The sequence below is a fragment of the Theobroma cacao genome, chromosome 5 (assembly GCF_000208745.1).
Source record: "Theobroma cacao cultivar B97-61/B2 chromosome 5, Criollo_cocoa_genome_V2, whole genome shotgun sequence".
In the NCBI taxonomy this organism is placed as follows: domain Eukaryota; kingdom Viridiplantae; phylum Streptophyta; class Magnoliopsida; order Malvales; family Malvaceae; genus Theobroma; species Theobroma cacao.
In genome coordinates this window covers 5,454,230-5,477,120 of record NC_030854.1, presented here as the reverse complement: position 1 = coordinate 5,477,120, position 22,891 = coordinate 5,454,230, and the positions used below count along the sequence as shown (strand labels likewise).

The following is a 22,891-nucleotide window of genomic DNA, read 5'->3' as shown; positions in this document are numbered from 1 at the left end:
TATTCCTATAATCAAATATTAATTCAAGACATGTTTGCTTTGCATTTTTTTAGCTGAAGATTCATTGTTTGAAAGCTTTTATGATGTTTTCTAATCATGCATGACTTTTCAAATAGATGTGTGACTTTAGGGGATGAAAAACATGATTGAGACCATTTCAAATGCTTGACATTTAAATCAAGATATCATGTAATTTTTGTCAAATCAAAATATAATATAACTCAAGGCTAACAGAAAGTACTCGAGGTGAAGGATATGGCAGTGCTAGTAACATGCATGGTGAATGGAATGGTTTACAAGCTTTGGTACTTAACGATTGCCAATACTCATATTATGTGCATTGTTTTGTTCACAGGTTACAATTAGCATTGGTTATAGCATCTAGAGAAGTAGTTCATATTCATGAATTTTTTACAAAGTTGACTTGATTATAAATATTGTTAGTGTTTCTTCCAAAAGGCATGACCAATTACCAACTGCTGAAGCAATTGACATTGCAAACATAATTGCTAGTGATGAACTTGAAATAGGTAGAGGAGCAAATCAAGTGAAAACTTTACAAAGAGCTAGAGATACTTGATGAAGCTCACACTTTCATTCTATTTGTAGCTTAATGAGAATGTTTGACGTAAATTACATTGTTATTGAAATATTATTGACACAGAGGCCATTTATTCACAAAAAGGTGATGCTTCTACTGCTAGTAAAATCTTATCATCATTTAAATTTATTTTCATATCACACTTGATGTTTGAGATCATGAGAATCACTAATGTTCTTTGTCAAGCATTACAATTACATTCTCAAGATATTTTAAATGTAGTTCATCTTGCTTTTTCTATAAAATCACTTTTTCAACGGTTAAGAGATGATGGGTGGTCTAATTTGCTTGAGAATGTGAAAAAATTTTGTCAAAAACATGAGATAGAAATTCCTGACATGCGTGCATGATACATCTTGGGCAAAGGTCAATCTCGTCAACTAGATGTAATTATGGAACATCATTATCGAGTTGATGTATTCTTAGTGGCAATAGATTCCCAATTACAAGAACTAAATTTGAGATTCAATGAGTAAACTGTGAAACTTTTAACTTTAAGCACTATTTTGCATCTTAATAACAATTACAAATCATCAACATTGATGATATCTACATGTTAGTAGAGAGTTTTTATTCTCAGGATTTCATAGAATAAAAAAGACTTATTTTGAAGTTACAATTAAGGCATTATGAGTTTGATATACCTCATCACCAAGGTTTTGAAGATATTAAGACACTTTTTGAATTGTGCTAGAGATTAGCAGAAATAGAAAAATCAAGAAATTATTACATGATTGATAGATTAATTTGTCTTGTTTTAACTTTTTCGATTTTTATAACAACTACAGAAAGAGTCTATTCAGTAATAAAAATCGTGAAAATAAAGTTCCAGAACAAAATAGATGATAAGTTTTTTTATAGATAATTTAGTTATTTATATTGAGAAATTTTAATTCACCTTATTTATATTAAGAAAGACATTACTAGTCTTTTTAATATAGAGTAATAATTGATGAATTTGAATCTAAGAAACATGATTGAGTACAACTTTCTTAAAAGACTATTGTAAATTATTTTTTTAGTCCTTTTGAATTACTTGTTTTATAAAATTATTATCTATTATGAATATTTTGATTGTTGGTTAAATTTAACGTTTAGTTTTAAAATTTTTAGCCCTTATTCCTTTTCGTCTTTGGCCCTTAACAAAAGTTAACTAGCTCTTCCCCTGTCCATGACCACTTTTCATTTTTATTACTTTTTTATAATATTATTATTTAAATTTAAATTAATTACATAAAAAAATAATAATAAAATTTTAAAACCATTTTTCTTTTTTTTTATTCTTTTCTTCTTCTTTTATCCCTTGTATTGTGTATGAATGCGGAAACGTAAACTTACTAAACTTGAAGAAAAGATTTTGAGGTAAAATAATTATATTATTCTCAAAAGAAAAACAAATACATAAGATTTTAAGCAAATAACCTAAATTACTAGAATTGCTTGAATGCTAGACTATTGGGGCAATTGACACTATGGCTCACAACTGATGCCTATAGGTCATATTTATAATAGATTTCTCCTAATTTTAAAACAAATCTACTTTTAGTGGTTTAGTACAACTAGAGTTGATAACAGGAGATTAAGGTATATAAATATTTTATGATTAATCTAAATTTTTAGTGCAAATAAAATAAATAATTATATAAAAAATCCTAATCCTATATGAATTCTCTCATATGGTACTCTATTCAACCTCGAGCTCTTCACGTGAACCTCTTGTGTCGTTAGGCGGACAGTCCTATGAGATTGGGTGGCGTGGCATGCATGTGACTCAATGATTGTCAATGGCCCCAATTAATATTGGTTCAAGGTAGATTTTTGGCCCTAAGAGGTACGTGGCACTTGTTTGTACTCTGTCCTGACTAGTCTTGTGGACTATGCATTTCATGGTTCTGCGGACCGTGACACTACAACAACTGGAGGAGACTCGGATACGATTGTCAGCAACTCCAAGGTGGCGATTGGAGTTAGGTTGGCTATCGTTGCTGACAAATTTCATACGTAGGCCAAGAAAGAGCTCCCTTCTTTTTTTAGGATGGATTAAATTTGGCTTTTCTCAACACTGATCCGATGTTAAAAAGACCATTCCTACCTTTCGTCGACCGGATCTACGATAAGGGACTTGATAGATAGATTCTATTCTCCGGCCATTGAGATAACTTTTCGCTACAAACTATGAAGAACTAAAAAAAAAATGCGAAATATTCAGATTAAATTGATGGAAACATGGAAAGTGAATCAAATGAGTTGCCTTATGAAAGCTTAAGCGGCAGTAGTCCAGGGCAAACCCAGGAACGGGGCGGAGGGTTGTGTCGTTATGCCTCCTCAAAAATTTTAAAATATTTTATATATTATATATTTAAAATATTAATTCATACCAAATTCTTTTGAAAAATAACATTAATTCATATCATAATAAATAAGAAAAATATTTAGCTTAATTTTTTTTTCAAATATTTTATGTATTATATATTTAAAACATTAATCGATACCATCATTATGAGAATAGATAAGGAAAATATTTAATTTCAAAATTTTTAAAATATTTTATATATTATATATTTAAAATATTAATTCATACCAAATTCTTTTGAAAAATAACATTAATTCNAAAATATTTATTTTAAAATTTTTAAAAATATTTTATATATTATATATTTAAAATATTAATTTATATCACTATTATGAGAATACGAATTGTATAAGAGATTAGCAAAAATAAGAAAGTCAAGAAATTATTATTGATTAATAGATTAATTTGTCATGTTTTGACTCTTCTGATTTTTATAGTAATTATAGAGTTAGTTATTTTAATAATAAAAATTGTGAAAATAAGATTTCAAAACAAATTAGATGATGAATTTCTTACATATAATTTAGTTGTTTATATTGAAAAAGACATTGTTAACTTTTTCAATATAAAATCAATAATTGATAAATTTAAATCTAAAAAAATTATCGAGCATAATTTTACTAAAGGACTATTGTTAGTATTTCTTTTCCTATTCTTTTTCATTCAAATATTATATAAAATTATTATCTATTATAAATCTTTTGATTATTGTTTTAATTCAAAATATTAATTTTACTAAATTTTAACTTCTTATTTTTGTTTGTTTTTGACCTCCTCATTAAAAATTAACTAATTCAGTCCCTGTCCAAGAATCCAATTATCGAGCTTGTTCAAAATCCCACGATATCACAAAATAAGCCGGGTCCTGGCCTTGCTCATATCATAACATTAACACCCAAGTCAGAGATTGCAATTATTAGAAATAAAATTTTATGAAAAGATTGAGAATATGTTGTCGGACGGGGTGGGACAAAATTGCTGTAAGATGGAGCCAAGTTCACCTGTCGGCTCAAGCATGTGGCCTGTACCATTTCTTCTCTACGCTTATCTGTTCGGAATCTTCATTGCCATGTGCTCCAACGTGCGGGCTCAAATATTAGGGGGCAAACCATGTTTTCCTTTTTCAGTAACTAGGACATTAAATTTTGTTAATGGAACAAGAATACTCCAAACAAAAATTCAAAATCCCTTCCAGATCCTTCAACATTGGTTTCGTATATAATTTGATTAGATGAGAAAATACAGCTGGCTGTTAATAATTTATTTTGAAAACCACATGTTGGATTGGATGTCCAAAATATAAGGAATGTAGGAAATTCTTTATAAGCATTCTGATTGGGTATGGATAGTTTATTGCTTTATTTCTGTAATGCCAGGTCAATATATTTTATTGTGAACCTAAAATTTGGTGACTGATGAGGATTATTCAACAATCAATCGCACACGTTTTTTGAACTTGTGTAATTATCTAATTATCTATCATCATTCTTCATTAAAGTCATTTCATCGAACACTAAAATTTTTATTACAAAATATATTAATAAAAGAGTAAGAAAACATCCTTATAATTTTTATTAAAAGAAAATTAAATCATCTTTGATAATTTTTATGTTCACATACTTTTCGTCCGACCAATTGATTAGCAACCTTGAAAAAGTTTATGTTGGTATTGACGGAATGGCTAATCAAAAGATAAAAGCTTTTACTTAAGATTTAGACTATGAATTGATTAATTTTTTTTTTTTCTGATAAAAGATAGTTTCTTATTGTTATCAAATGTAAAACACTCGATCGTTTAAAATTAGAGATCTTTCTCGTCTAAGAAACTATTTATTTAGCATTATCTTCTTGCATTTCACTTTCAGTTTGGTGTGCCCAAAGTCAATACCAAACTTTTTGCATTGGATGTACACATTAGAATTGAATTACCTTGGTCGTTAGGCGGCCAATGTTATGGAATTTCAAAACTTGGTTCTATAATTATATATTTGAAAGTAAAGTAAGTCCAGGCTTTAATATTCAAAAAGAAGATCATAAAAGATCTTTGTGCTATATGCAACCCATAAAGTACGATATAAGATTTGGAACCACTCACGTTTGTCCACCTGTCAATCCTCCATTCGCTTTCTCCAACAAGGACGCTGACGTGAGCATTCTCCACTAAACTTCAAAAGGCTTTCGGGAGCGGACTTAGAATAAGATTTCTTCTTCTCGGACTCTCTCTCTGGCAGCGGCCGCTTCATCGTCTCGCCCCTTTCGCCTCACGACAATTCCCAATTTATTTTAATTTCGTTTTCACATCCATATTCGTTAAATTAATTACTAATAAATCAATTATTCGATCTAATTTCTGCTATATATAAATATTAGTAGTTTTCTGGAGATTGAACTCTTGATTTTGCGTGAATATGGATTGTGAAATGAAGAAAAATTCTCACGATGGGATTGTCGTTAATGGCAAAAACGAGGGCGTTTTCGGCTCACCTGCCAAGAGGATCAAGCTCATTATCGATACTGACCCCGGAATCGGTCAGTTTCTTTCCTTTTTATTATGTTTTTTTTTTTGGTGGTTGGAAATGAATTTAGCATGTTAAGTTCTATAAAGAAGAGTTATGGAATTGGAATTTCTTGTTTTCGTTTTCTTGTTTTATAGTTGCGCTTATATTTTAGAAAAGCTCTAAAAATTGATGAAAAAGTTTTATTTTTTTTATTTTTATGATAAGCAAAATTTTCATTATCCAAAGAAGCAGGAGAATGACTTGCACCCAAGAGAAGATGATAGAAAAAGTTTAAATTTTAGTTAATAATCCTCTTTGTTCCTTTGTTTGACTTGTTATAAAAGAGACTATAGTTGTTTGCTTCGTGTAGGAGCATACATTTTTGAGCTAAGTGGTGAAAAAGAAAAAAAAAAATAACAAGTTAAAGCCGTTTTCGGGTTGAAACTCTAGCCTTTAGGTTCTAGTAGTGAATGAATACTGATTCAATTTAGAGGGCAGTTGGAGATCTGTATAGGGAGTTCTGTTTTGGCTAGATTCATATGAAGAATCCTCTCGTGAAACTATATATAGAAGTGAAAATAACACTTGGAAAAGAATGTGAAGGCCTGTTGGGGACAGAACGTGAGGTTGATTGGTTGGCATGTTTAGTTATGATGGCGTGGGTGAGTTTAGAAGATTGTTTTTGTAATGAATAGACTGAGATTTCTATTCCCTATGTTAGATTGAAATGAATTATGAAGATCCTCTGTAAGATATGAATGTTTTCTTTATTTGATTAATAGATGATAGTATGGCAATCTTAATGGCATTCCAAAGTCCGGAGTTGGAGATCTTAGGTTTGACGACAATATTTGGTAATGTTGCTACAGAAGATGCCACCTGTAATGCCTTACTTCTGGTACGTGCTTGTTTGTTGATTTGAAATTTTTATATTTTCTAGGCATATATCTTTTAGGTTTTGATATGTTTATGGAATATGTTCATGATCATTTCCTCTTTTTGAGGTGCAAACGGATAGTGTGAGATCGCAGGGTGTCCAGATGTTCCTGTAGCAGAAGGCAGCCCTGAACCTCTTAAGGTAAATGCTTAGGTATTCTCTAGCATATTCTGCATCCATTTCCCAAATTAGATTGTAATTGCACTGAAAATGATTCATTTTATGTTCAGGAAAAGGACCTGACTTTTCTTCATAATTTCTTCTGTTTCTAGCATTTGCAATTGGCTAGCCCCAGTCTGATCTACTATCTTTTAGCATGTGTATGATGATCCAAAAGTTTTTCCTTCTTTCATTTTGTTTTTTTTTTTGTGTTTGTAGCATGGGGCAATCACCTAGCTCTTGCTAGTTGAATTACCTTTGTATATCACTCTTATTTATTGTGCTTTCATATTCTTTTTCTGGGCATTGTGATATCCTTTATTTAATTTAGCCTAACCATGGTTTCTTTGGAAAAGGGTGGGAGGCCACGTATCGCTGACTTTGTTCATGGTTCTGATGGACTGGGGAACATATTTCTACCTCCTCAAAAAACAAAGAAATCTGAGAAGAGTGCCTCTGAATTTTTAGTTGAAAAGGTCTCTGAATATCCTGGTGAAGTATCCATACTTGCACTTGGACCGCTGACAAACTTGGCATTGGTAAGTCTTTGCATTGTTTCTTATTGATTTCCCCTTTTGTTGTTATTGATTCTAGACCTAAGAACTATATGCCTAAACATGGTTATATATCCAGGCAATCAGAAGGGACTCAACCTTTGCTAACAAGGTGAAAAATATAGTTGTACTTGGTGGTGCATTCTTTGCATTAGGAAATGTGAATCCTGCTGCTGAAGCAAATGTAAGTACAGACACTCCTAGTTTTATGTTTTTATGATGAGGAACGGAATATCATTCTTCTTTTTGAAAAGTTCCTTCTTTATGGTAACTTCTTAGTTTGCAGGGAGAAACTACAAGTTTTTAAAGTTGAGGCCCTGTAGGTGAAGGTTTCTTGATTGAATCTCCATCTTGACTTGTTACCTCTTTGGTGTTATTTACTTATTAGTTCTAGCAATGTGCCTTACGCATAGTGTTATTACATTTTGGAGTGAACTTCCTTTCAGTTGAAAAACTCATCTAATTTCTTTTGCTAGCTTAAAATCATTATTATATCATCTTCCCTTTTTCTTGGCAACCATGTTATCTCATTGTTCATTCCAAGAGTGAACTGTGGTTGCAGCTTGCTGGTCAGTGAAGAAAATTAGTTTTATCTTGAACAAAGTTTAGTAGTTGACTATCCATTAAGAAGTCATTCACAATTTGTTTGTCTGACTTCAGATTTATGGAGACCCTGAAGCAGCTGATGTTGTGTTTACTTCGGGAGCTAATATTGTTGTTGTTGGGATTAACATTACTACCCAAGTCAAAATGACAGGTAGGAACTTAATTGTCATTCCTCTTTGCAAACGAGCTTCTTTTGTATGTTTATTTGAGCTACTCTTCTTGACAAAGATCATTGTCATATCTGTTAGATGATGACCTCCTCGAACTGAAACAATCAAAGGGAAAGTATGCTCAGCTGCTGAGTAACATGTGCAAATTCTACAGAGATTGGCATGTGAAGTCTGACGGTGTATATGGTAATCTTTTGCAATTTTAAATTAGTATAAACTAAATTTCATCTTTTCTTTTCACCTCCAGAATCTTGCTCTCAGTCTTATTATAGGGGAATAACTCTGAAAATTTTGGTTCCAGGGATATTTCTTCATGACCCTGTCAGTTTTGTGGCTCTAGTTCGGCCAGATCTCTTCACATACAAGAAGGGGGTTGTGAGGGTTGAGACACAGGGCATATGTGTGGGGCATACATTGTTGGATCAAGGATTAAAAAGGTATTCCAAAACAAGCATGCTGATTATCGAATTTAAATAGATTTGCAGTTATTGTTGCTAACATTTATGCCATATTTTGGTGCAGATGGAATGGAAGCAACCCTTGGACAGGCTATTCCCCAGTTTCTGTCGCTTGGACAGTCAATGTGGATGAAGTCCTCAAGTATATTAAGAAACTGTTGATGAAACCATAAAAGCTGAAAATAGGACTTGATATTATAAAAGATGTCAACAACCCAAACTGGGGTTTGGATTGCCTTTGATTTCAACTAAAAAAAGGCCCCTTGTAATTTATTCTCTTCATGCCACCCAAATTTGGGTTTAAAGAGCTCATAATTGTTTTCATATTGATGGATCTCTTATTTATTGCAAAAAACATTCACTATGATGATCCTCAACTAATAAGAAATATTGTAAATGATGCTTTATCTTGAACATGTAATGTTAATGTGGGGGTCTTTCGACTAACTCTTAAGTGCATTGCAGCAACACAATAGCTGAACTTAAAAATATAGGAATTGTCATCACCAAAATGCTGAGGTTATTTGATGGTCTATCTGTTCTATGTTAGAGTGGTTAGACATGACATCATGCTAATCTTCATCTCATATAATTCTGAAACTCAGCCCATTTTGTTTTCCGGAGAGGTTAAATGGGTTTCTACTCTTTCTCTAAAAATAGGAAATCTCTCTTCCAGGTAAATTCAGAGCTGGAGCCTATGCCCACGAACTTTAGTTTCAAATTTTGACAGGACCCAAAATAAATGATTAAAGGAACAAGAAGAAGAAGTGCATGGGCTTTGTTCAGCAGAGCAAGCAATTGTCAATTGATCTGAGTGATGAGTAACAAGAAGGATGATTTGCATCTTGTGAAAAAGGTTGGATGGGTAGTTTATGCAGTTACAATTGCCAACGAGTCTACGTCTGATTCTTTCTACAAATGTACGTGGACCATCCGGGTGTTGGCAGCTGCAAGCTTTCCCTAACTGCGGAGTGGAATCCACAGTAAAATTTAGGCGGCCATGCCTGTCAATGCATGTGATCTCACATCTTTTCTCTCTGATATCACTTTTTATTTTTCTTGCCAGTACCAAGTTCGTTGAAAACAATATTGTGATAACAAAACAAAGATAACTTTTAGAAAAAGAGAATGTGGATGCGGGGTTGATTATCCATAATTTGGCGGGGGATGGTTTTGAGTTTTGAATTTATGTTCAAATATTTTCTCTCTACTTAATGCATTCCTCAGAACTGTTTCTAGCCACTTCTAATTTGAAGGCTAAACACTCAGCTATTGATTTCAGTCCATCTCGTTGCAAATGCAAAAGCGTCAATCTTTAAAGTCCACCAGGGATTTCAACAGCACGAAACCGACCTCCTCATCTATTTGATGCAACTGCTAGGCTCTAGCTGTGCCCAGGTCCACCTTAGCATTCATGATTCATGAATCAAGTTAGGGACCCAAGCTTCGAGTCAACTTTATTTTCGATCCATAAGCTTTATATTTATCTCGAACGAACCCAAATGCAATAGAAGAAGCTTAGGTCAAAAGCAGTGACGAAAGCCCTTTTAATAAAAGCAGTTAAACCAACTCTTTTTCTCTCGCAAACTTCTTGATATTTCTTTCCCTTAGGACAGTCAACTACCACAACGAGAGAACCGTCTCAACTCCCGCCAGACACTGCACCCACTCCAACCACCTATAGAAAACGAACCCATCATCTCAATCTTATTAAGAACTCCAAAATTCTCTCTAGCATATCATTTCAAGAACCCTGGAATAAGTGGAAGGCCTAAACTATTAGACAGAAGCAAAAAGAAAATAGGAAAAGATGGGGCGAGTTTCGTCGACAACTGCAATGGCGGAGAAGCTTTCCTGGTACTGTGCTTTGTTCATGGCAGTGATGCTGGTATTGAGCTGCTGTGAATCGAGTGAAAGGAAATTCAGAGGCGAGGTGCTGCGTCTGCAGAAGGATTTGATGATGAACAAGCCATGCGATGAAATTTACGTGGTTCGGGAAGGAGAGACTTTGCAGACTATCAGTGAAAAATGTGGGGATCCTTATATTGTTGAAGAGAATCCTCATATACATGACCCAGATGATGTTTTCCCCGGCCTTGTCATCAAGATTACTCCTTTCAAGAACAGGTAGAAACTACTAGCATGAATCCTGCATTGCTCAATCTATATATATATATATATGTATTCTGGCCCACAAAATTAAAAGAAAAGAATAGATTGAAGCGTATATCTAGATTGGCTGGGAAAAATTTAATATTGAGAGGGCAAGTGATTGTTATAATTTGCAGTTTTTAAGAACTTTCTTTGAGAGACTGCTTAATTAAAAGAATAGAATCAATTGTACTTTGATACTGAAGGGGTGATAGGATTTGAAGCAGTATTCATTTCAAAGAACTAAGTATTTTTGCATAGTTTAGTGCACTAGTTTTGTAAAATTTCTATCGAAATATTATTGTGTTTTGATGGAGTTTAATTAGGGAAGGTCCTTTTAAGATGGAACAACTTGTTTAATTATATGGTTAAAAAGTATTCTCTTCTGAAGGCGGGAACATTCACATATTTGATCCTTAATAATATTCTAGGTGTTTGTCATTAATTAGAAAATTACAGCAACCCATCCCAAGTGCCATTATCAAAATCAATCCACAATAAGAAGCAAATAAATGTCTGGTTTTGTTTTGGAAATACATATTGTAAAGATAAAATTCCAATTTTAAAAATGAAATAGTAATACAACATTTCAATAACCAATCAATTAACTAACTAAAATGATTGTAAATCTAATAAAAAAACGTAATCATCTGTAGAATATGCCACCATAATAACTTTTTCCAAATCCAATGGGAAACTTGTTTCGAAAACTATTAAGCAATTTCGACCCAAGCTCAAGCAACCAAAACAATTATTGGGCTTTCCTAACGTGGCAAAAAGTGATCACTTGATACCCATTAAGATTTTAATTCCATCTTCCACGAGGTTGGACATGGGCCGGTCGGGCAAGGTGGTTCCCAATAGCGAGCCCAACCAACCCAAGCCTCAAAAGCATCGTACCTTTAAAACAAGTTACTTAATATGGAATATACATATAAATGTACATTATATTACATTTTAAAAGTTTAGACTAAGTCAAACAATCTAACAAACAATAGCTCAAGCAGGCCATGCAACCCAAATAGGCCAACAGTCCAACAAGCAAACATATGAGTGTAATCTGATTTGAATTTTTAAATTTAATTATGTATATCTAGATTTAAATGTAAATAGATTAAATTAAGATTAAAATTTAATTTAAATATTATCTATCCAAATAAAATCCTCTATATTATATTTATCTTGTAAATTCTATAAGGATTATTAGCATATAAATACACTTTCACTTCATACTTGTTTTTTAAGTTATATTTCACCGCACGTTATCAGTATGATTCTCTAATCTCTCAAGTTTTGGTATCATTTAGTTTTCATCATCATCTCAAAGTAGAAGTTCCATTTAGTTTTCATCATCATCATCATTGCTTCAAAAGAATTTCAATAGTTAGTTTTTTATGTTTGATTTTAACAAATTAAGTAAGTGACTTAATATCTTTTTTGTGTTTTCATCACTTGAAAATTAGTCTTAATGACAATTTGCTATCATGTAGTATATATTATATTTTGTCTCTTAATTTATTAAATTAGATTAAACAAGCAAATATATATAATCATATATGATCTCTTTGTTCTAGTTTTGGAACATGATTTGCTCAATACTTTATTTCTTTGTTTTGAATTTTGAATATGATTATACTTAGTATATGTAAATTTGTTTTTAGTACTATAAAATTTTACATAAGACATTTTGAATTGAACATATGAAATTGACTTTATTTGATATTTGTTTCGTAATAGGTGGATAAATAATGCATTATATACTATAGTAAATTTGAAAATACATTTTGACCATCATAAAGTAGTAATTTTTTCAAAAGCTCATTATGATTTGATGCATTTATGATTGCAAGATTTTAAAACTATAAGCGAATATAACTCAATATTATTTAGAATTAGTTATTAACTAAAATTGTGTGGAGTTTGATACTTGTTGTTTAGAATATCTTGAGAAACATTCTTTGTGAAAAGTATCACTACCTACAAGAGAGGAATAGATACTTGAGGTCCAAAATGTCTTAGGCAGCATTTTGTGTGAAAGTATCAATATATATAAGCAGGGCCGACCTTGGATAAAGCCACCCAAGTAAGGGTTTTAGGCTTCAAATTTAGAGAGATCTTATAATTTTATAATAATTATAATATAATTAATAATATTAAAAATATATAAAAATTAAGATAATTAATTACCTATTTTCTCATGCCTAATAAGTATCTATTTTCTCTCATTTCTATGTCCCTATTAATCCTCAACTATGTATCTTATTTCTCATTAAAAATATATAAAAGTAAAAAATAATTAATAAAAAACATAGTCTCTCATTTATCTAATTATGTGCCTAATAAATCTTAATTTGTTATCACTTCTGAATTCCTATAATGTTATTAATTCTGAACTATTTCTCTTATTTAAAAGGTCTTCTTTCTTTTTTTGAAAAATATAGAAAAGATGGATTTGCATTTATTGTGATTTCTTCTAAAAAGATTGCATCTAAAATGAACATAAAATCTAATTCGTGACACACATATCATCCGTAGAAAAAAACAATTTGATGAGAATGTTGATAATGAAATAACAAGATCTCTTGAAGTGTTATTTAGAATTGATTACTTCTTATATATATTAGATCAAACAATTTTTTCACTATAAAGTAGACTTAAACAATTTAGAATATATGAAAGAATTTTTGGTTTTCTATTTCGCAGTAAAACGTTAAAGTCATTAAACGATAATGGTTTGAAAGAATATTGCCTTAATTTTGAATGTTCCTTAAAATATAACAATTATTCTGATATTAATGGTTTATTTTTATTTTCAAAGCTAATTTTTTTTAAAAAAATTATTCAAATAAAAGATAATAGTCCAATCGATATACTTAATTATGTAAGAGGACTCGATTCTTTTCCATATATATATATATATATATATATATATATATATATATANAATAATGTTAACAATTGCAATAAGTGCTGCTTGAGGAGAAAAAAGTTTCTTAAAACTAAAATTAATAAATTTTATTTAAGATCAACAATTTCTCAAGAAAGATTAAATGGATTGACTATATTATCAATTGAAAAGAAATATTAGAAGAACTTATTATAAAAGCTTAATTAGAAATTTGTATCTTAAAACGCTAGAAAAATAAAATTTGAATAAAATTTTTTCTCTTAATTTTAATAAAAAGGCCTTATTTGAGTATTTTATTTTAAACATTTGAACTTATTGAGTTGCCCTTGTCTACAAAAGAGGCATCAATACTTGAGAGCCAGAATGCCTTGGTTGCTAGAAAGGTATTGCTACCTAAAATATCGATATTTCTGACATTTCAAACAAAAAATAAAAAGGAGACTACACAGGCACTTTACCAAAGTACAAACTTTCTGTCTCACTTTTACTTTTGTTTTTCTCTTTCTCTCACACTTTCTCATCCTTTTTTACCCACATCAAAACCCTAGCTTCCCACTTCAATTTAGAGGCTTTATTTGAGGTTTTACATTTGGATTTACTCTTTGTCAACTCACCAAGGCAAGATTACAAGGGAAACTTAAGTTATCGAAATGGGTGCGAATTATGTAAGTAATGTTGAAGAAGAACTTGGTTTGTTGGAATTGATGAGATGCTAGCTAAGTTCTAATCTTGAAAGGATATGTTAGATTTTTTGTTGTGAACCTTGTTGTTTTAGGTTCTATTGTAGCTCAAAAGGCTGATAGTTAGGAGAGCTTAACTAGGTGGCCTTGATTTGATAAAAGTGGCATAACAGGTGAATGGACTTGCATGAAAATTATTTTGATATAAAGAAAACATGAAAATAGATTTTGAAAGTTGGGTTTCAAAAATATGTGTTGAATGATCATACTCCAATGCTATGATGAGTTGCAAATGTAAAGTATGTTATGTATGTAAGGTTATAAGCACACATGTATATCTAATATGCATTTCGAGAAGAAGAACTTTTCAAAGGAAAATATGTTCTGTCTAGTTCAAAAATGTTAACCTTGTTGAAATGTGAAAACCTGATATGTTGAAGTTTCAAGCATGATGATATTGTGATGAGTAAATGAGCTGTATACCATATGACTAATGCTAAGGAGATGTACATGAAATGAGAATATGCATATGTATATGCTATAACCCTTGTAGGGATAGTGGTGTTGTTCCCACTTGTAAGCGTATGATTAAGTACACCTAGAGTTGCCTTTATAAAGATGATGGTGTTGTTCCCGAGTATAAGTGCCTTGATATGTGTAATTGTTGGGCAAGAATGGGGGTAAGTGTTGGTGCAAATGGGGTTTTTGGAATTCAAAGGAACCAAAAAAATTGACTTCAAGGCATGCCTTTGTAGACGTTATTTTTAAGACTTTTTTCACCTTCACCACTTGGTATGTAAAAGGAGAATTATATAAATAATCTTAAAGATACAATGAAGTCAATGTCTAATTTCGTCTTGCATTTACGAGATTAGGTCACTATTGTTGAAGTTTCTTCTCACGCAAGTGGACGCATCTAACAAGTAATATAGTAATGAAATAAAGTATCGTTCCCACGAAGAATTGTTTAATTCCTACTGTTAATTACTAAAATTATAACACCCTAATTTTATCCAAATAATTAAAATAAAAAAAAATTAAAACTAATAAACTAAAATTAAATATTACATAAATCTCACTTAACTACCAGACCTAAGATTATAATATCCTTCAATACTTCATTTGATTATTGTCTCTCTCTCTTAACTCAGTTTAATGGATTAAATTGCTAACCTAGAGTCCTAAATTATTTACAAGTCTCTGTCGAATTTCTCATAAAAATATCTCTCTCAATTAATTTACTATATATCTATGCAAATTAAATTGAAGAAAGATTCATTAAGTTTGTGCTCTAATTTTGGCTACGTATGGCTTATAGGTATATGTCTACCTTATATGCAAATCAAACCACCTAATCAACTAAATATATTCGATCATACGCTATTTTATTCAAGGTCTACCTAAATATCATTCGTCAAGGTTTAACTTAGGTTTTCAATTCAATCTAATTGGTGATCAGATAATTAGAAACATTAAGAACAGAATAAAATAAACAACTTAAATCTATCAAACATAAGTAAAAGAGAAATAAATAATTTAGACTATATATTGAGTTCAATCATAATCTTAGATTAAAAATTTAGTTCCTCATCAAGTCATACATCATCATTGAATAAAACATAAACAATAAAAACAAACTAAGAAACTAAAGAATAATAAAAAAGAATAAACTCAAGAATTATAATCTTGATCTTCCAAGTTTTCTTGAATCTTTCAAAATCTTCTTAGCTTCAATGACTTTGTGGCTTGACTCTCAGCTTTCAATCTGATGTTTTCTTCCTCTTTTTTTTTTTTAAGTTCTCCGAAAAGGTTGTTTTTATAGGCTTTGAATTTAGACCAAGTTGGGTAAAGAAAGAAGTCAATTTCAGCTGAGATTTCCTCATCAAACTATGTAAGTCACAATTTTATCAAATTAATTAACAGAAATCGTAATTACTCTAGGACTGTTGTAGTATGTTAACTTCAATCAGATTTTTGACTATCTTACAAGCCGAATTGGTGAAGTGGTAAACATAAAAATTGTAGATCTTTCTCTTAGCTTTTCAATGATTCAAGAATCACTTCATTTGGAGCTCTGTAGAGAAAGGTATGGTCAAAATACCAAAACATATGCATCGAAAATCTGCACCTCGAAATTGCTCTCATTCTTTTACTAAAATTATTCTTTTAAATACCTACAAAAGCATAAGTAAATCAATAACAACCTATCTTAATCATATTAACACCAAATTAAACATAAAATTAACCAAGATTAGATTGACTCACCTAAAATAACTAATTTAAAATAATTAAATAAAACTTACTAATTTCTATACATTACTACAAAAACCTAGTCAAATTATTATCAAAATTAAGTTCAAATAACTCTATATCATAGAGTTATCAGTCACTAGACACACTTGAAAGTTGCAAAGTTGTTTGACCTTAAAGTTTACTTTCTGCAATAAGTAGATTATGAAGAATTTAAAAACTTTTGGTAAATGATGGGAATTCAAATTGTTTATGTCTTTTTTTGAATTTTTATGAAAAACATAACACTTCTCTTGTTCTTGTTCTGCTTTTTGTTTGTTGTTTATCAAAATGGTTAGTAGTAAGTCATTTATATAGACTTGCAAATGTCTCTTCTTTAATGACACAACTTTTTTATTAAAACACCTTTTGGTCTTAAACACATCTTTATATGTTACAAGACATAACCTTTGGAAAAAGGTATTGTTCCAATAATTATCTTATGAAAGGACAAACATTTATACCATTAGATATAACATTTGAACTACAATATAAAAAGTTAACTTTTCATATCATAACTTTTGAGTATTGATGTTTTTTCAATTGCCTCATAACCTTTGGATTTAGAAGTAATTTTCCAAATGTCACTTTACCAAGAGACATAACTTTTGATATGAAAACCATAAACAATCCAATAGTCACATTTTGTGACATAACCTTTCAATGGATATGCCTTTCCAATAGTCATAACTTTTCATATAGCAAGACATAACTTTTCATATGAAGAGACATAGTTTTTCATTTTGAAAATACACCAATAGTAAGCAAGGATGGTAGTGGTGTCTCACCTGCGATTTTCGCCTATACCAGCCATGATATTTGTAATGTTAAGTATTTCATGAGCTTGCCTATATATGAGTTGAGTATGTCCAATGTGAGTGTACTTTTAAGATGATTAATTGAATGATCTTTGCTTGAGATAGCATATTGAGTGAACTTATACTTACTAGGGAGGCTTAGGTGAAATAGAGATGCCTCAAAGTTGCCTTGAGCGTAGGTTGATGTGGCTCAAGGTTAAAAAGGTTGAAAGTGCCAAAGAGCTTTAATTAGTGTAGAATTTGAATGAGGTATCGATGCCTTTACATGAGGAATCGATACTTGTTCTTTAGAGTTGAATTTTAAAAGCCTTTCGGAACAAAAATACCGATACTCCTAGCGAAAGTATCAATACTTTCAATCCAAAATAAAGTAGTAGGGCATTTTGTGTTGCAACTATCGATACTTTCAGCTTGTTTTCACAAAATTAATGAAATTTAACACTATTTTCACATTGGGATGCCCTGTTAACATGGATTATAACACGAAGTGATATAGAAATGGTTTGGACAACACCATTGCATCATGGATTTGGTTTTAAAGTGAAAATTGCATTGTTTCAAAGGAAATTGCATAGTTTTATAAATTCCCTATGTCTATATCTACTTGTTCCCCTTTTATGTCTCTCACTGAGTTTATACTCACTATTTTCAACTCATGTTTTGTTTTTTAGATTCGGAGATATTTAGATCGTATATTGCGGAGTCCTACCTATACCCATTAATTGGTAGGTATTACCATGACATTCAGTAACAATTATCTTACATTTAGAGTCATTTAGTTTTAAAGACATGGGTTTATTTTATATGTGATGGATGTCAGAATACATTTTGTATAACCACGTGTTGGCGAACACTTGTTTTGTTATATGATTATGAATGATAATGTTTAAGGTATAATATATGGATATATCAAGATGATATGATGAGTTTCAATTACGTATTTACTACATATGAGTTACAAGTTCTAATAAGGTAACACATATGTATATGTAAATACGAGGCTTGCTTAGCCTTAATGGGTCCATGCACTGGTCATGGCTCAAAGTTGGGTCATGATATTGATAAAGTATAAAGGCAACCCTAATATAGGTTTGCCCATATTAGATGGATGAAATTTAGTTGATAATATTGTAGGAATTACAGGTCCTTAACATGTTTAATATATCATTATCATTATGAGTTACATACCCTTAATATGTTTTGTACTACCATTCTGATGAATTACATGCTTCTAGCATGTTTTGTCTACATGTCGTAGCATGTTCGGTTTATAAGCCCTTGGCATGTTCTAAGTATACATATTCAAATAGAGCCAAAAATGTATGTCTTGTTAAGTAGAATATTAGACTTTGAATGGTAATCTTATGCTTGAGATTTTGAATTTGATATTGATTTTTATTCGCTTATGTAATGATTCGGTCGAATTTATTTTTGTACATGCATTTTGACTTGATTTAAGTCTAAAAATTGAATGATTGAAAGTAAGATGGTTGGTTCTTTGGTTTTAGTTTGAATTCTAAAATTTTTTCTTGAATTCTGGAAATTTATGAATGAAGTATTGATACTCTTAAAATAAGGTATCGATACTTGGCCGATTAAATGCTCTAAGAGGCAATTGGTGTTTCAAGTATCAATACCTAGAGGTCAGTAAGCAATTTGTGTGAAAGGTATCGTTACCTTTAGTGTAGGTATCGATACCTAGCAACTTAAATGCCTGATAGGCATTTTGTTTGCAAATGGTTAAAAATCTATCACTATGGTGCTTCTTGGATGCAAATCAAACTCACTAGACCAAACCCTTTTGAAAAGTACCAAGACTTGACAAATGTTCTTAAGCAAAAAGTTGTCTATCTATAGGAAGCTTTGCCATAAGCCCATGTTGACGTAAATGGTGATAAAGCATGGGATGCTCATTAGACTCGTTAAGCCACATATGTGATGTTGGCTATTATGACTACAAAGCTTCAAAAGCAACATGAAAACAGTTGTGCAACATGATACGACTTTGCAATCATAAGAATTGTTCTATAATCAAGGTCATACATAAAGGTATGAGATAACATAGGAATTGTTTCTATGTGAGAAGATAGAAGGTAGTTCTATTAGAAGAAAGATTTAAGGTTGCTAAGTTTTATGGTAAAGCTAGAGCAATGTGTTTATCATGAATTAAATATTAACTTCGTTCCATAGTCTCTACCAAATACAATTCATAGTTAGGAGTTGAGAATTTACATTGCCTTAATTATGAATTGGGAAGACAACCACGATAAAGGCACTAACTTGGAAATATTTTCCAATATCTTTATGGTAAAGATAAATAAAGGAAAGACTGAAAAAAAATCTTTCTTTGACAAAGTTAAAGAAGAAGAAGCTTACAGAAGCTTTTACTTTACCAAAGTTTATGATTGAGCTAGAAGTTACTACTATTGTATTAACATCATAAGTATTCGATACTAGATCTTGAATGCATTTAAGTAATGACATAAAGCGCAAAATAATAGTAGTAAGTCAATGCTCAATATAAACGTCAAGAAAACTGATTGCATATGATCTTGGTTATGGCATTTGAGTCTTGGTCATTGAAGTAAGAATTAGAGTATGAAGATACTTAGATCCTTTTTATTGTGAATCATAAAGGAGCTAGTAATTCTTATCTACATGACCAAATCACTTTTCATGCAAAAGTGAATGACTTGGTATGTTCAAAAGGTCTTACACATATAGATGTATACCAACCATTCAACATAAAATATTATGGCAAATGTTCCTAATTCATTAAGTTTACACAAGACCAAATTGAGATTTTGTCTTGTATACTTAAAAAAATATAATTTGAATTCTTGAAATGCTTAGAGAATTCAAAGAGAATATCATATGAGCTATATAGTATAAAGTACTCTTATTAATATATGATCTTAGTGAAGATCACTTTTACTTATTAATTAATCATTCAAAAGATGAATGTAAATTCATGTGGAACGGAACTTTTTTATGAATAGGACATAAAAATGTTTGTTCAAAGAAGAAAATAAATTCATATAGTGATATGATTTGATCCGTATCTCTTTAATATATATGTAGCCAATTATATTATTCCAAATCAATACGATTCCAAGCATACATTGAGATGTATGTATGTAACATTATGGAATATTCAAAAGAGTTCAAATATTGCTCTCACAAAGGATTTTGGATTTAGAGGGAGCATGATGACATTAAGAAAGGAGTTTTTTTACGTTACATGGTTACATTAGAATCTAACTCTTAAGATTTTACATAGAGATGCATAGTCATATGTATGAGAACTCCATGAATTTAGTAGGATACATTGGAGATGTATTATTCATATAAAATGAATCTATTAAATATTTTTTTCATTGAAGTTACACACTTTGTTCTATTAAATGGGATCCAAAGGGTTGGATTTAATAGAATGTACAAGTGTATTTATCTCATACACATGAGGAGGTTAATAGCAGTGAATATAATTTTTTGGTGATACAATTACATGGGATGCAATGTGTATACAAAGAAAGTGCAAAAATTTAAAAGAGGCAGATGGCACAATGAAAAGTGAGAAATGAATATGATGCATACAACATAGTTTAGTTGGAATGGTTCCAAAGAAAGAAAAAGGACTATGTACATATATATAATTAAAGTCATATACAACCTATTGAAGACTTAAATAGGAGGATATTTAGATCATTAGTTCATGAAACTAATATAGGATTCTAAACATTGTGAATGTAACAATGAGGCCATACTAAGAGAACTCGAGTTTCATTAAATCTAGGTATAGTAATATGACATGATGTGATGCATGACATCACAAAGATAGATAAAAGCAATTAACCATATTGAAGGGCACAAACAAGTCTACATGGAGACACAATTGCTAGATGAATTAGATTCATATACAATGAGTAGCAAGTAGCTTTATTCTAGTAGGAGATGTTGAGATGAGCCCTGTAACTAATTAGGATTGGTTAAAGCTTGATTCCAATCATGCAACAATATCATTCATGTTGAATGATTAGAGGTTTTTCTTCATCAATAAGACATTAATTATAATGGGTTATAAGTCTAATTGGATGAAGTCTATGAGATTAATATGCCTTGCAAGGGAACTGTAATGGGTTGCAATTATGGGATCCCTATGCATTAAAGCATAATCTCTAAATGTTCTTAGTCGATGTATCACTGAGACTAGACATGAATGATACTTAGAGACTAGTACATTCTATGTTTCTTTTTTTGAGAAGTAAGCAATCTATCTCATAGGTTGAAGTATAGAGATATTTGAAATTAGAATGTAAGTGCTTGTCTAAGAGAGCAAGTGCACTGAACATGACCTGCCATGAAAGGTGCATTTGAGATTTCACTCTAGTGTCTATGTAATACTTCTTATGTGTCAGTTGTGTAAATAGTCCCTAGACTTGAGACACCAAATTGTCTTATATATGGAGTGCTATGCTTTGACTTCATCCCTAAAGATGCCTAACCAAGGATGCCAAAACAAGATGCTTTTGGGTATAACATGAAACATGTAAAGGCAAATGAGTGGTGGAGAAAGAAATCATCACTCTAAGTGATTTAGGGGACATATTCTAATAATTCTTAGTTGATATTAGCTTGTTGAAGTCTTTGGCCAAGGCGACTTGAAGATTATGAAAAAGAGTTTCATAAGTCTCTATAAAACTAATGATCTAACTCTAAGAACGAATATGGAGGTTAATAAGAGTAGACACTACACCATGTTCTTTTCATCTCTAAGATATATGATGAGAGAATGAATTACACTGATAGATTGTACACTGAAATGTTGTCAAAGAACCTTTTGACTTTTCTAACAATTGGGTCGCCATGATACATTGCTAGATGTTAATCTTAGTCTATGGAATTGAATTAATTAATTTAATAAAAATTATAATTCAATTCCATTACCAACATGTTAGGAACTTAATGGGTCGCACACAATAAGTTACATCATAAATTAAATTGGAAGTGTGATGATTTAAGTTGAACTTAAATCATACATTAAGTTTTTAACTTCTAAGGCCTTAATTAAAATAGTTTAATTAAGTATAAAGCCAATATTATAATTAGTTATAATATTAAAGTCTTAATTGCAAACAAATAAAGTAAATTAAATTTTATTTTGTTTTACAATGACTTTATTAAAAAGGTTTAATTAAGTGTCAGGCCTATATTAGAAGAGGTCATAATATTAAGGCCTTATTTGCAATTTACAAAGTTAATTAACCTAAATATAAATATTACTTTTCAGCTACTCCTCATAATACAAATGAAACACAAAAGTTAGTTTTTTGAGTCATTAGAAAACTAACAAGAAAGCCTAGCCATACACTATCTTGAGTTACTTGAAAAATAGTTTTTCAACTTTGTGATTCGGCTAAAATGAGTGTGATTATGTGGAAAGAACAAGTTGTTGTCCACCTTGCTAGCATAGAGGCATAGTTGAGAAAGCTCACTCCTTGTGAAGGTTCAAATGCAACCATGTGTGCAACTGTTAGAGGCCAAATGCTTGGGTGGCTTGGGTTCTTTCTCCTTTTGTGGTATACACGGGCTCGAGTAGAAATAAGAGTAGTGTCGTATCTTCTCTCAATCAAGAGGATTTGCCATAGTGATTACGACATCACTTGGTTATGTAGCATTTTTTTTATTACTCCTCTTAAATTTTGTTTA

General features: G+C 30.9%; 2 protein-coding genes across 2 annotated transcripts; both read left to right on the top strand.

Annotated features, from left to right (window-relative positions):
• LOC18598203 (uridine nucleosidase 1) lies at positions 5,133-8,757 on the top strand. The gene is made up of 9 exons (XM_007027624.2): positions 5,133-5,483; positions 6,235-6,350; positions 6,471-6,530; positions 6,905-7,087; positions 7,182-7,286; positions 7,763-7,859; positions 7,957-8,064; positions 8,180-8,315; positions 8,401-8,757. The coding sequence occupies exons 1-9, from the start codon at positions 5,363-5,365 to the stop codon at positions 8,507-8,509; spliced, it is 1,035 nt and encodes a 344-aa protein (XP_007027686.1). The 5' UTR covers positions 5,133-5,362; the 3' UTR covers positions 8,510-8,757.
• Positions 9,892-10,810, top strand: LOC108662080. Its single transcript, XM_018121214.1, has one exon. It carries the CDS (start codon positions 10,147-10,149, stop codon positions 10,465-10,467), a length of 321 nt encoding a protein of 106 aa, XP_017976703.1. The 5' UTR covers positions 9,892-10,146; the 3' UTR covers positions 10,468-10,810.